The following is a 14,373-nucleotide window of genomic DNA, read 5'->3' as shown; positions in this document are numbered from 1 at the left end:
GCAAGGGTGACAGAGGGATATTTTGAGATTAAATTACATTTCCCTAGTGTTTTTTTTCTTTTCTCGTTCTCTCATTCAAGCAGGGAGCAGAGTGTATTCCTCGCTGAAGGAGGGAATTATGCGGCAGAATACCGTAAAGCAGTCGTTAGAAGGCGAGCTGGTAGGGGCGCCTAGGTGGCTCTGTCGGTTAAGCGTCCGACTTCAGCTCAGGTCACGATCTTGCAGTCCGCGAGTTCCAGCCCCGCGTGGGGCTCTGTGCTGACGGCTCAGAGCCTGGATCCTGCTTCCGATTCTGTGTTTCCCTCTCTCTTGGCCCCTCCCCCGTTCATGCTGTGTCTCTCTCTGTTTCAAAAATAAATAAACGTTAAAAAAAAAAAAGGAGAGCTGGTGGCCAGCTAGCTGAATCAGGCCTGGAGGGAATCTAGACGGGACCCCTTAACAATATTGACCTGTACAGTGTGTTCTGAAATTTAAATTCGGAGACGTTTAAAAATTGGAAAACATCACATCAACATCTGGGTTTCTGGTTTTTCCTTATAAATGGAAGACAGCTCCACCAACTTTGCCCATTTGGCAACAACAGCTGGACCTGAGCTGCAGCTGTCGTGTGGAGAGTGGGGTATTAATTAGGATAACATGGGCCACCGGAACAAAAAGCCCCTCGGATTTCAGTGGCACGACACAAAAGAAGAGATACTTTCTCGATTGTGAATAACAAGCCCGGAGTCTGTGATACAGAGACTGGATGGAGATCCTTCCTTTCTGTGTCTCCACCATCTCCGGGGAACGTAGAGTCTCTGATTTCAGCCTGTGGAGTGGGGAAAAGAAGTGCAGGAACACACCATTTCCCCACCCCGGAAAGGGACATCCTCGGTTCCATTCCACTGATGGGACCCAGGCACGCGATCTGCCTGGACGCAAGGAGAGCTGGGAAATGAGGAGGCTGGCTGGGCCGCCACTTCCTGGCGACGACTCTGTTCCATGGAAGGAAAGCAGGAACGTGTGGTGGGCCTGTGCAACTCCTGCACAAACGGGTGGGCACGTTCCAACTCACCACAATTTCACCACCACCTTTCTATTCCCAAGTGGCCCAGGATACACTGGAATTTGTGGTGCAGAATTAAGGTATTTGTGCCCAGCGTGTGAGGAAGAAACAGAAAGAAGTGGATTCTCTCTAGAATGAAAAAGAGATTCCCTTGGGCTGGGAGAAAGAGAGACAGAGAGAGAGAGCCAGAGGTCAGCAGTACCTGCCTGGGCAGAGGGTCTGTGTGCCTCAGTTCCCTGTAATATCATCTCAGAAACTGGAAAGCCCTAGAAAGAATGACCTCGTGGCCTGTCTCGGCCCATAGGATGATCGCCACCTCCAGCCCACCCGAATTTCCTGTGTTCCTTGTGGGACACAGACGTGGTTTAATTGACTGAAGCAGCCATATAAACCTGAATAGTGGAGACAACTCAGCCAAATTTGGGGGGATGGGGACCAAATGGCTGGGTGCTCCCCTCTCCATCCCACACCGCAGGGCGGTGTAAATCCCTGTGGTTAGGGACTCCAGGAAGGAGGAAGGCCAGTTCCCCCACTCCTTCAGTGGATTGGCTGCTCAGGGTCTACAGATAAGTCTTTATATAAAATAATGGATAAGTGACTATTCTTGCACATCTTAGTTTATGGACTGAGATTCACACCTTTTCACTCAGTTTTTCAATTTCTTAAATGAGGGTGCTGTGGAAGGCAGTGACCTTGTTCATTTGAGCTTTTTCTAGAAATTTTGCCCTCCAACTCACAAATCCAAAGAGGACCTCCACCCCCAGCCCCATCCCACCCACATACCACAAAAAACAAATAAAAGGCAAAAAAAACCAGTCATCTTACAAGCCTTTTCAAATGGGGCGGTAGGTCCCCCTGTGGGTGGTGTTACAGGAAGCCCCAGTGTGTATTCCTGGAGCACTAATTTTGCTCAAAGATTTGGTAACATATTCTTTATATTCAAAGAAACTAGGTTAAATTATGGAGTAGAAAGCAGACTTCGCAGTTCAAAAAATAATGAAATTCCAGAATTCAAAGAAATGTCTTTCTTGTGGGGAAGGGGGGCCTCCCTGTTTCAGAACACCATGCGGGTCTCCACGGGAGTTCTTTTGAGAAGGATGCGTCTGTGGAAAAGTTTGAGCAGCGCTGGCCTGGCGCCCGGCTTGGCTTGGGCTGCAGACTGACTCTGGGCCTCTCCCTAGGCTTGCACTGACTCCCTAGTGGTTTCGCATTGCCGTTAATATCTCCTCACGTTTCTAAACCCACAGCTTGTCAGCACCTGTGCAACCTGAGAGCGAATGCCAGGTTCGTACTCGCTCTTTTCACAAAAGGAAATGGAGAATCAGCAACTTGAAAGGACTTGCCTGGGGCGGGGGGGGGGGGGGAATCCAGGTTTCCCAGGCCAGTTCTCCTCGAGTGCTTGGCCGCTCCATCCTTTCATTCTGCAGGAACTCCTGGTCCATCTACCCATGTAAGGAATCTCATTCCCCCTCCCCCCGCACTCCCCCTCCCGTCCGTCCATCCTTCACCCTGTAGTTCCATTCTTGAGAGCCCTGCCTCTCCAATGCGGCATCCGGGGCTAGTGCGGGGCGCTTAGAAAAGTTTCGTGAATTAGTAACCGCTGGTTCTGAAGCATGCATCAGAGCCCAGACCAGGGGCGGGTGAAGAAGTGGTTGGATTGGGGAAGGATTTGCTCCACGTCTCCCAGAGCGACCAAGAGAGAGGGGGCTGCGGTTGGAGGGCGGAAACGGTCCGGATCCAGGCCGCAGAAGCACGAACCCACGTTGGCAGGGGCAGCCCTTTCCCGCCGCCCACGATCCTAGGGCGGGCACTCTGCCGAGCTGGGCGGCTGGTGCAATCTCCCGCGCGCCTTGCACTGATCAGAAAGAGAGGAGCTGAGGCAGTAGACGAGAGGAGGAGCAACTGCTCCTGGGCCCTGGCTGAGGCGCATGACCAATGGGGATGCGAGCCCCGTAGCGCGAACCAATTAGCGCAGGGCCTGCGACAGCGCGGGCCAATGGGGGCGCCGACTGGGCGCTGGGAGGAGGCAGAAGGTCTGAGCCAGCAGTAGACTTGCGCTGCCCACGCGGTCAGTTCTCTCGTTTTCCCTCGCCTCCTGCGCTTCCGCATCATGAGCGCCCGGAGGCAGGTGGTCAACTTCGGGCCCGGGCCTGCCAAGCTGCCGCGCTCGGTAAGTCCCCACGAGCGCGAGCCGAGAGTGCGGTGCGGGCGGGAGCGCGCGCGGTTCGTAGTGTATCTCTGAGGCGGGGCGCTCGGATCCCCTCTCCCGGCTCGGAGTCTTCCGAGCGTTCTGCAACAGAGTGCATGCCCAGTTCAGGATCCCTCTCAAGTGGGCTTCTGGCAGAATGCATCTGGGGGAAAGGAAACTCGGCGACTTGCTTCTACAGCTGCCCCTGGCGCCGACTGCCCTGGGCGCGGCGTGCAAGACTCGGCTCGCCCGTGCGGCGCACCTGCAGACTCCGGTGCTGTGCCTTCTCCTGGGCTGGGCCCGGGGCGCGGCGGGAAGGCAAGAGCTCTCATCTCTGCGTTCGCGTTGCCCGGCCGGCATTGAGAGCCAGGCAGTGCCGAGTGGATCTGTGAATGGGATACTTTGAATGAATGGTGAATGAGGATCGCGTTAACTGGAGGGGATGGCAAACTGGAGTCCCGCGCATGACCCCTCCTCGTAAGGAGTGTTTGGTTTAGCCGGCACTTGGGAACGTTGCTTTTCAGAAATGTAAATCTGAAAGCCTTCAGTCCACCCTTTCCTTGTTCCCCTAGAGAAGCTGCCCCCCCCCCCCGCCACCTTTATTTCAGCTCTGTTCCACGCGTAGAGTTTTTTTTTTTTTAACTGGCTTGTTTCCTAAAAGCATTCGAGTATTCAAATTCTGTTAGGCTTAGGGCTGCCTGCCCAGTTAGCTTCACTTTGTTTTGGAGGAAATGGGATGATTGAATTCTCCCTGGGGCCACAACCAGACTTTTCAAGTCCAAGTGGAACTGACTCCCTGCCTTCCTAGGCACCACGCCAGCTTCCAGCTGCTCCCCCAACACCCATTCCTCCTTTCCCCATCACCCCCCCCCCCCACTCCCCAGTTGTGAAGAAGGCCGTTTGTGATTTGCCTTGATTGACAAACTGCTATCGCTGCTGTTATATTTTTATTTTTCTAACCAGAATGACTGATAATATGTTGTTGCAACATGAGGCATAGCCAAGTGCTTTACAATTATCTATTGTTGAACAGAGTAGAAATCTCCCCGGGATAGAGCCTCCTCTGTGTTATACGAACAGAGAATCTTACAATTTTAGAAGGGAAAGGATTTCTTGCATTTCTAGGGGCAGGGCTCGCGGTAGCTGAGAGAACAGGGCTTGTTTTTTCTCACCTATTACAGTCGGTTTTAGGCGAGATTCCTTCCCTGTCAGAGCTGTGCAAACGTTTCTTGTACCTGCCTCACCTTTGTCCCTTCTCTGTTTTGGAATCTTCTATTTGTTCCTTGTGCAATTTCTTTCTTTCTTTTCTTTTTTTTTTTTTTTTAAGTAATCTCTCCCCACCCCCATGGGGCTCGAACTCAGGCCCCCTGAGATCAAGAGTCCCATGCTCTACCCATTGAGCCAGCCAGGCACCCCTCCTTGTGCAGTTTCTTTATGCATTTTTTAAAATGGTAGTTGTGATCATCAGTAACGTAATTATTGTTTTCCTGGGAAGATTTTTGCCCTCAGATGCCCTCTCTGGGTGGGGGAGGGGGTGGGTGGAAGGAAGTGGCAGATGTTGCTTTTTATGAGTTTTGATTTGATTGAATTGTTAGGATTAGAGAAGGTTTTCAAACTTTACTGTTGACTGTGACCACAATGAAAAATATATTTTACAAAATGACAAAATACATGCATATAATTATAATGAAAGCCTTGTATTAAGGTCTTATGAAATATTTGGCCTAAATAACTACAACATACATAGTTTTGTATTCTATTCCACTCCAGTCTGTTCTATTTCATTTAAAAAATTAGTTGTGAGGAGCACCTGGGTGGCCCAGTCCGTTAAGTGTCTGACTCTTGATAGCCGCTTAGGTCATGATCTCACGGTTCGTGGGTTCAAGCCAGTGTTGGGCTCTGTGCTGACAGCACAGAGTCTGCTTGGGATTCTCTCTCTCCCTTTCTCTTTGGCCTTCCCCCGCTCGCTGCCTCTCTCTCAAAATAAATAAATAAACTTTAAAAAAGTTAGTTGTGACCCACAAAAGCGATTGTACTCTGCAGCTAAAGAAACTCCACTGGGGTAGAGGGGCATGATTTTGGGGTAGAAGTCTTTTAAAACTCTTTGTAATGATTTGGGTTATAACCTCATTTAAGGGGATACTGTCTGTAAGAGAAATCCAGTCTTTTTTTGTAGTTTGTCCAAGATTTTATTTAAATTCAGGTTAGTTAACATTTAGTGTAGTGTAGTATTAGTTTCAGGAGTAGAATTTAGTGATTCATCATTTACATATAACACCCAGTGCTCATCACAAGTACCCTCCTTAATGCCTCTCACCCATTTAGCCCATCCCCCCACCCAGCTCCCCTCCAGCAACCCTCTGTTTGTTCTCCATATTTAAGAGTCTCTTATGGTTTGCCTCCCTCTCTGTTTTTATCTTGTTTTATTTTTATTTTTCTTCTCCGGTGTTCATCTATTTTGTGAGAAATCCAGTCTTAAACAGGAGTTCAAAGACGGATTCACTAAAGTTTATTTGTTCAGCCAGTGCTAATAAGCGTCCGGTAGTTTACAGAATAATGACAAATCCTTTTTTCTAATGCTAGCTTTTATGATTTCTTTCTTTTCTTTTTTGAAAGTAATCTCTATACCCAAAGTGGGGCTTGAACTCACGACCTGAAAATCAAGAGTCTCATGCTTGCTGACCAAGTTGCCAGGTGTCCCAACAATGACAAATTCTTGACACCCGCTCCCCCCCCACCCCCCACCCCCCACCCCCCCCCCGCCCTTGCCAAAGGAAACTTTTGTTTAATTCTTTATTGTTAAAATGTTGTTTTTTTCAGGGGCATCAGGGTGGCTCAGTCCGTTGAGCATCGGACTCATGATTTCAGCTCAGGTCATCATTTCACGTTGGTGGGATGGAGCCTGGCATCAGACTCGGCGCTGAATGTGGAGACTGCTTAAGATTCTGTCTCCTGCTGCCCCTCACTCCTGCTTGTGCGCGTGCGCACTCTCTCTCTCAAAAAGTTTTTTTTTTTTTTTTAGACAAATTACACTCCAGTTTAGATTGTTTTATGACCGTCCTGTTTTAGCCTCTGTCTTTCGAGGAAACTTCTGGTGGCAGGATGCCTCTACAGAGGGCTTATCTCACCTGTTTAATGTATGTTTTCAGGGCATTTTTTCCCTTTCTTTGTACTTCATGACAGTTTGCACATACACAAAGGTAGAGAGGGAATAATACAGTGAAATCCATGGACCCATCTCTGAGGATTTTGAATTCTGTGGACGTTTGCCAGTCTTGCTTGTTTCAGTACTCCCTCCTCCAGCACGCTCTTACTCCCCACTGGCTCTGGGATGATTTTAAAGCCAATTCCAGGGGCGCCTGCGTGGTTCAGTCAGTAGAGCGTCTGACTTCAGCTCAGGTCGTGATCTCATGGTTCTTGGTTGGATCCGAGCCCCACGTTGGGCTCCGTGCTGACAGCTCAGAGCCTGCAGCCTGCTTTGGATTCTGTGTCTCCCTGTCTCTCTGCCCCTACCCTTTGCTTGTGCTCTGTTATCTCTCTCTCTCTCTCAAAAATAAATAAACATTAAAAAATAAAATAAAAAAAAATAATAAAGCCAATTCCAGGAACGCCTGGGTGGCTCAGTCAGTAGAATGTCTGACTTCGGCTCAGGTCATGATTTCATGGTTCTAGGCTCCGAGCCCCATATCGGGCTCTGTGCTGACAGCTCAGAGCCTGGAGCCTGCTTCGGATTCTGTGTCTCCTTGTCTCTCTGCCCCCACCATTTGCTTGCTCTCTGTAGCTCTCTCTCTCTCTCTCAAAAATAATTAAACATTAAAAAAAATTAATAAACAATAAAGCCAATTCCAGATATCATGTCATTTCACACTTTAACATTCATCTCTGATAGGATTTTATCTTCCTTCTTTAAGAAAAATAAATAAAGGATTGGCGTTTTTTTTTTTTCAGTGTGTAGTTACTTGCATTTTACTTACTTTGGAGGAACAAAACATCAATGGGGCTCCCCCCGAGCTAGCTTTGTAAGGTTTGGTGAGCCGTGCCCCATTTCCTGACTCTTTGGGATTGGTGGTAAATTGGGTCTCCCCCGCCCCGTTGTCCCTGTAAGGTAGAATGTGGTTAAGGGACTGCAGTAATCTTAGTACAGGGGTCAAAGGGCTGGCCAGGTGCATAGCCCTCAGAGCCTTGGCTGATATTACTCATCTGCGCATCGGGGATAGGAATATCCCCCTCATGGCTCTGTCGGTATGTCATTACCTCCCCTGACCATTAATCTTTCACAACAGGTGTTTCTTTCTTTCTTTTTTTTTTTTTAATGTTCATTTATTTTGAGAGAGAGCACGTGCTCCTAAGCAGGCTTCTCGGAGCCCAACAGGGGTCTGGATCTCAGGAACCGGTGAGATTAGGACCTGAGCCCAAATCAAGAGTCCAGCGCTTAACCAACAGCCACCCAGGAGCCCCTTCATTCACAGCAGGCTCTTCCTAATTCCCGCACACCCACCCTGTTCCATTTGAGCACCTTAGACTAAAAAGATGGAAAATTGAGTTATCAGTTTAATTTCAGCCTCACCGACTTTTTTGTTTTTCCTTGAACCCAGAACTTTATGCATTTTGTTGTATTTCTGCTTTCAGAGTGAGAAATGTGATAGTGGAGGGGATATTTTCTAGCACGTCCGTTTTTTCCCAAAGGTCTTATCTTGAAAGCTGAGGGTTGTCATCAGAAAAATTCTTTATTTGAACTTTATTTTTTGAATCCAGGTGAATTTTTATACCTAAATAAATTCATGCTTTTGGAAAAGCTGTATTTTTTTTTAGAGTTTATTTTTATTTATTTTGAGAGAGAGAGTATAGAGAGCGAGTGGGAGAGGGGCAGAGAGGAAGAGAGAATCCCAAGCAGGCTCCGTGCCATTAGTGTGGAACCCGATGCAGGGCTTGATCTCATGAACCATGAGATCTTGACCTGAGCTGAAAACAAGAGTCTGACACACAACTGATTGAGCCACCCAGGTGCCCCAGAAAAGCTGTATTTTAACATCAATCGCATCACATAATTTCACACTTAACTTGTGTGTAAATTGCATTAGCAGGGCTCTGTGGGCTGGATGGGAGGAAGGGGATTGGCCGTGGGCACGACAGAAGCTTCTGGACCTCACAGGCCCTGTGGGTGGACTCCCTCTCTTTGATGTCCAGAGGGAGTGCTCTGCACAGAATATCCAAATCATTTTATTTTCTCTTGTTTTTTCCTAGGTATTGTTAGAGATACAAAAGGAATTATTAGACTACAAAGGAATTGGGATTAGTGTTCTTGGTAAGATTTACTTTTTGACTCTGAATATCCAGGTTCCAAAGGAAACTGATTAAAGTGCATCAAGCCTCGAATTTTTTCCCCTCGGTCTTCCTTTAGGCCTTTGTAGATCTATTTTTAAGTTTTAGTAATTTTGGTCGCATGATTGATGGAAGCAGTTTTGAAATCAGTACCCATGCTGGTGAGGGGTTCTTGCCTCTCCGGCTTACCCTTTCATGGTTGGTTTTTGCTGTTCATAGCATCGGAGATCACATGCCTCACCATGCTCTGAAACTTCATAGTATTGCCTCACATTCATTGTACACCCTGGGCTATACTTACAAATGAACTCAGTAAATGTTTAAAGGTCTACAAGCCTTTGCTCAAGATCTTGCGCGTTAATAATTTCATTAAGTTTCTCTTACATTATTGAGGAAGAGAACCTTGGAATTTAAAAATTTCCTCTTGAAAATTTAATGTCCTTTTTCTTGTTAGGTAATTCCAAAAGCCACATAGTATTAAGAGATCATAGGGTTAACTGCATGCTTGTTGCTATTAAATTTTGTTCCTGTGGGTTTGGGACGAATACTTGGGTTTCTGTGAAATGAGAGCCGCAGTGCGGAAATTTGTGCTGCTGTTCTCGGGGGGGTAGCCTTTGTGCACGGGTTCGTGTTTGTGAGAAATCACAGGGACGGAAGGATGAATTAGTAAATGGCTCATTCAATGAGTATGCGACTTGAAAAATCATTCCGCTGTGGCTGTAAGGCTCAAATGTTTGCAATTGGAAAATCAGTTTGGATTTTTCCCCTAAACTAAGTGAGCCTTGGCCCACAATTTGCAAAATCACTGCAATTTCCTGTTATTATTTTATTTGCAAATTGTGCACTTGCTTCTAAAGTTCCTTCTGTTCATTTGGTTTTGAACTGGAACTGTGTTTTCTTGTTTTTCTTTCCTTCCACAGAAATGAGCCACAGGTCATCAGATTTTGCCAAGATTATTAACAACACAGAGAATCTTGTGCGGGAATTGTTGTAAGTTCAAAATTTTAAAGACCAAATTCGTTACTTTTGTTTGATAATCCACATACCTGGGTGTCTGTTATAGTATTTACTCTGCTGTGTGTTAAGAATATTTCATAATTAAAAATAAACTTTTAAAGATTCTTACAAAGTCACTAAATTAGTACATCATGCTTTTTTTGTTTGCTCTCCTGTGTTTGTGTGTTTTTATTTTATGTGGTGTTTCCAAAGATTTGGAATCATTATATCTAAGAAAGATTTTTCAGGCTTAATAGGGATTTAGATAACAAAGAAATGGTCATCTTGGTTAGTTTACTGGCTCTTAAAAATGTGGGTCTCAGACCACCTGTCAGAATCACCTGGCTGCGGGGAGGTATTAAAAAATTTAAGTGCAGGGCCCCTCTCTAGCCCAGCTGAATCAGAATCTCTGTAGAAACTTCATCTTTCGCAAACTTTTTGGGTAATTTTAAGAGTTCTTCACTCCAGGAACTTCTCAGGTGGTCCCTCTTAGCTTATCTGTACCATTCTCCTTACCCAGAGGAAACCTTACTTGTAAATAGATTGCTGTTTAAATGAGAGATTTATATATTATCTATACATATTCACATAAACGTTATGAATATGGTAATCTTGAGTGGGGGGGGGGAATCCACATTTTCGTTCTGCTCATAGAACTGGTGCATGTTCATGGTAGAAAGTTTAGGGGCAAACCTGAATATCACAAATTAAACTAGAATTTAAACTACTGGATAGTTAAACTATGGATAGAATTAAACTATCCATAACCCTATCAGTCAGAGGTAATTATTATTAATAATTCAGGGTTCATGTTTGCATTATTCCGTAACAAGATTGGAATTATATGGACTACTTCCTTTTAAATTGCCTTGATGAAACGCTTCAAGATGGGGCAGGCTTGGGGACACTTTTGTGAGGAGCCCCTAGAAGCCCAGTGCAATGCGAGTGGTCAGAACCAGTAATCGTTCGCGTGACTTCACTCACCGGGTCTGCCTGCTGGGTCCCGTGTCCTGTCCACAGCATAATCCTGTGCTTCATGGAACCTTGGCCCCAGAAGATGTAGGCTGTGAGCCTCCTGGGACTAGACTCTCAGTTCAGTTTATGGGCCTGTCCTTTATTCTAACCCAAGTGCCTACCTTGTACCCCTGTCTGCTCTGTCTCTATCTGCTGTCCTTCCATCCAGGTGTTGGCCTTCTTATCTGTCTGGCATCTGAATAACATAGACCTGGAACCCTCTCAGCTGCTGAGAACCTCATGTTTAGAACCTCTCAATGAGACCTGGCAGTAGGCACTGGATGATCACAGGCAGACATAGTTCAGGACCAGATATTTGCACAGCACCCATTCCCCAGGACCCTCTCGGGTTGCCCTGCCCTTTGGTTCTTACCTTGGTGCTGGACCTGTCTGTAGCCATCTGCCTTCCATATACCTGTTTCTAAGCTCTGACCTTACTCAAAGGTTTGGGTCCAGTTTCCATGGTCTAGTCCCTCTGGAGCTGAGCTTCTCTTACTGCCTAGAGCCATTCCAACCATCATCTTCATTTTCTATGCTGGAGTCCAGAAATTTCCCTGTTAGTCTTGTTTTTTTTTTTTAATGTTTATTTATTTTTGAGTGAGAGACAGAGTGTGAGCTGGGCTGAGGAAGGGGCAGAGACAGAGGGGAAAACACAGAACTCAAAGTGGGCTCCAGGCTCTGTACCATCAGCACAGAGCCCAACGCAGGGCTCGAACTCACAAACTTTGAGATCATGATCTGAGCTGAAGTCGCACGCTTAACCAAGTGAGCCACCCAGGCGCCCCCCTGTTAGTCTTGATGTATGTCCGTATGTGATTACATGCTTAGGCCTAAAACGTTATCTATGATCCTTATCACTGTCCGCTTGGTTCATAGCATGGACCAGCACATATCTATTTTTTGGACTTCTGGTTGTAAGTGACAGATGCCCAGCTCTTAGCTTAAGTGAAAGAGGGGGTGTGTTACCGTGTGTAACTGTAAAGTGAAGGAGTGATTGAGGTGATGTTCAGGAAGGTCTTTATCTTCATCTTTTGGCTCTGCTGTTTTAGGTGTTGGCTTCACCAGGTGGCCACCAGGGGTTGTAGGATTAGCCGGTTTATCCTTTCCCTCAGTAGAAAGCGTTCCCCTTTTCCTGAAGTTTGAGCAAAGGTCTCAGAACCAAACCCCACTGGCCAGCTCGGGTCATGTGCTCTTCTGCTGGAGTGAGGGTTGGCCTCCCTTGAACCATGTAGTCTGAGAGTGGTAGCAAGATGACTAGCAGGGTGTTACTGACTTCCCTCCAAACATTCCCCTTGGGTTCCACACAGAGCCCGATAATGGTTGTCCAAGGAGGGAATAGATAAGTGACTGGATTGGGGAAGGCAAAGCCGTGGGGGGACTTTACCATATTTCTTGTAGTATATCCACCCAGGGTAAAGTGCTGGTAGAGAGCATCACTCATTCTTGCGCCCTGTGTGTCTCTGTTTACCGTCACATGTACTTCTGCCCAGAGCCGTTCCAGACAACTACAAGGTGATTTTTGTGCAAGGAGGTGGGTCTGGCCAGTTCAGTGCTGTCCCCTTAAACCTGATTGGCCTGAAAGCAGGAAGGTGTGCCGACTATGTGGTGACAGGATCTTGGTCAGCTAAGGCCGCCGAAGAAGCCAAGAAGTTTGGGACCGTGAATATCGTCCACCCCAAACTTGGGAGTTACACGAGTAAGTTCTGGGATCTGAGTTCAACAGTGATAATGAAATGCTGACAAATGCTGATGGGTGGGTAGTCCCTCCTTAGATACCAGGTTACCCCCGCCAAGGGCAACCAGCAGTTTTTAATTCCTTCTTCTGGTCAATAGTTGGTTTGGTACCATTCAGACTGGATGGTTGTACTTGTTAAGACTGTTCACTGGCTGCTACAGAAAGTATTCATAGGTTCTCTCACCTGAAAACCTAGAGGCCGATTGGCTTCAGGAACGGCTTGATCAAGGGCCCCAACAGTGCCTGCAGGTCCTGGTGTCTCCCTTCGTCTCCTCTGTGGTGGCTCCACAGTCGGAAAAGCTGTACTCCCTTTTAGAAGATGCTCCTGACCTTCTGTTCTCCCAAGTTTCAGTGCCTTTGCTCAAGCATTTCCAGTTAGAGTCTGACGTCTCCTGTGTTCCATTCCCAATCAGTCATGTGACTGCAAGTGGAATGGGCCACACTGGAGCTACGTGGGCTGAGCTGGGGAGGCTGGAGCCCCAAGAAGAAACTCAGTGGACATAGGATAGATGGATGCTGGGTAATGAGAAAAAACTCGACAGATACCCACCACACCATTCTTGAAGATGAGTTACCCCCAATAACTGTCAAAGGGGTGGGATTGTTAATCTTTTTAGGTCGTTGATGGGGATTATAATGCAAGATGGATAGGGTGGTTTCACTTGGGAGGGCTTTGGGATGAGCCTTTCACTGCTAGGGGAAGTGTGTCAGTCCCATCTACACAAGGAAGGCAGAATGAAAGTCCAGAGTCTCCACTTTTTCTTCTGTGGTAGAAATTCCAGATCCAAGCACCTGGAAGCTGAGCCCCGATGCCTCCTATGTATATTACTGTGCCAATGAGACTGTGCACGGAGTGGAGTTTGACTTTATCCCAGACGTCGAGGGAGCAGTGCTGGTTTGTGACATGTCCTCAAACTTCCTATCCAAGCCAGTGGATGTTTCCAAGGTAGAGTGTAAAAGGGCCTGGCGGGGGCACCCCAGTGTCTCGGATTCCGTGAGAGCATTTTAACATACGTACCAGGACACGGAAAGGCCCAGAGCGTCTTGGGCCAGCAGAGACCCCGAAGCCAGGGCAGCTCACAGCGATGGGCCGACAGTTGCTTATTTCCTGTGGGTTGTCAGAATGCTTACATCTTGATGTTACCCCGTGTTAATGATTGCTTCACAGGGTCACACTGGAGTCCTTGGGGAGTTTATCTGCCTTCGAGGGTCCCTCTTAGAAGTGTTTGGGCCAACGCAGTGGGAGTAGCTTGCTGTCTTCCAGGGAAAATGCAGATTATCCAAGCTCAGGGGATGTGTGGAAGGAGCTGCACCTGGCCGTGAGCTGACCTCAACTCCCAGAGCATCAACAGGGCATATAGCCTTTCCTAGTGGCACACCAGGGTGGATGGGGGAGCACAGCACTCAGCTGAATGCAACCAGGGGGTGCAAAAAGTAAAGCATTTACTTTTTTTTTTTTTTAGTGTTTATTTATTTAAAAAAATTTTTTTTTTCAACGTTTTTTATTTATTTTTGGGACAGAGAGAGACAGAGCATGAACGGGGGAGGGGCAGAGAGAGAGGGAGACACAGAATCGGAAACAGGCTCCAGGCTCCGAGCCATCAGCCCAGAGCCCGACGCGGGGCTCGAACTCACGGACCGTGAGATCGTGACCTGGCTGAAGTCGGACGCTCAACCGACTGTGCCACCCAGGCGCCCCGAGTGTTTGTTTATTTTTGAGAGAAAGAGAGAGACAGACAGAGTGCGAGCCAGGGAGGTGCAGAGAGAGAGATACACACAGAATCTGAAGCAGGCTCACTAGGCTCTGAACTGTCAGTACAGAGCTCAGCGCGGATCTTGAACTCAAAAACCGCGAGATCACGATCTGAGCCGAAGTCAGATGCTCAATCGACTGAGCCACCTAGGCGCCCTGCATTTCCTTTTTTTTTTTTTTTTTTTTAATGCTTATTTTATTTTTGAGAGGGAGAGAGACAGAACGTGAACGGGGGAGGGCGGAGAGAGAGACGGAGACACACAATCTGAAGCAGGCTCCAGGCTTTGAGCTGTTAGCACAGAGCCCAATGGGGGCTCGAA

At 47.3% G+C, this 14,373-nt stretch overlaps 1 protein-coding gene across 1 annotated transcript in view; it reads left to right on the top strand.

Annotated features, from left to right (window-relative positions):
• Positions 1 to 3,063: 3,063 nt before the first annotated feature.
• PSAT1 (phosphoserine aminotransferase 1) overlaps positions 3,064 to 14,373 on the top strand; it is a 32,958-nt gene continuing 21,648 nt past the window's right edge. Inside the window, exons 1-5 of the mRNA XM_027040990.2 lie at positions 3,064 to 3,215; positions 8,478 to 8,538; positions 9,476 to 9,545; positions 12,056 to 12,261; positions 13,074 to 13,246. Of these exons, the coding sequence (XP_026896791.1) occupies positions 3,156 to 3,215; positions 8,478 to 8,538; positions 9,476 to 9,545; positions 12,056 to 12,261; positions 13,074 to 13,246 (570 nt within the window). The 5' untranslated portion in view covers positions 3,064 to 3,155. The remainder of the gene's footprint in view (positions 3,216 to 8,477; positions 8,539 to 9,475; positions 9,546 to 12,055; positions 12,262 to 13,073; positions 13,247 to 14,373) is intronic.

The sequence above is a fragment of the Acinonyx jubatus genome, chromosome D4 (assembly GCF_027475565.1).
Source record: "Acinonyx jubatus isolate Ajub_Pintada_27869175 chromosome D4, VMU_Ajub_asm_v1.0, whole genome shotgun sequence".
Classification (NCBI taxonomy): domain Eukaryota; kingdom Metazoa; phylum Chordata; class Mammalia; order Carnivora; family Felidae; genus Acinonyx; species Acinonyx jubatus.
This window is presented reverse-complemented; position numbering and strand designations above follow the sequence as displayed.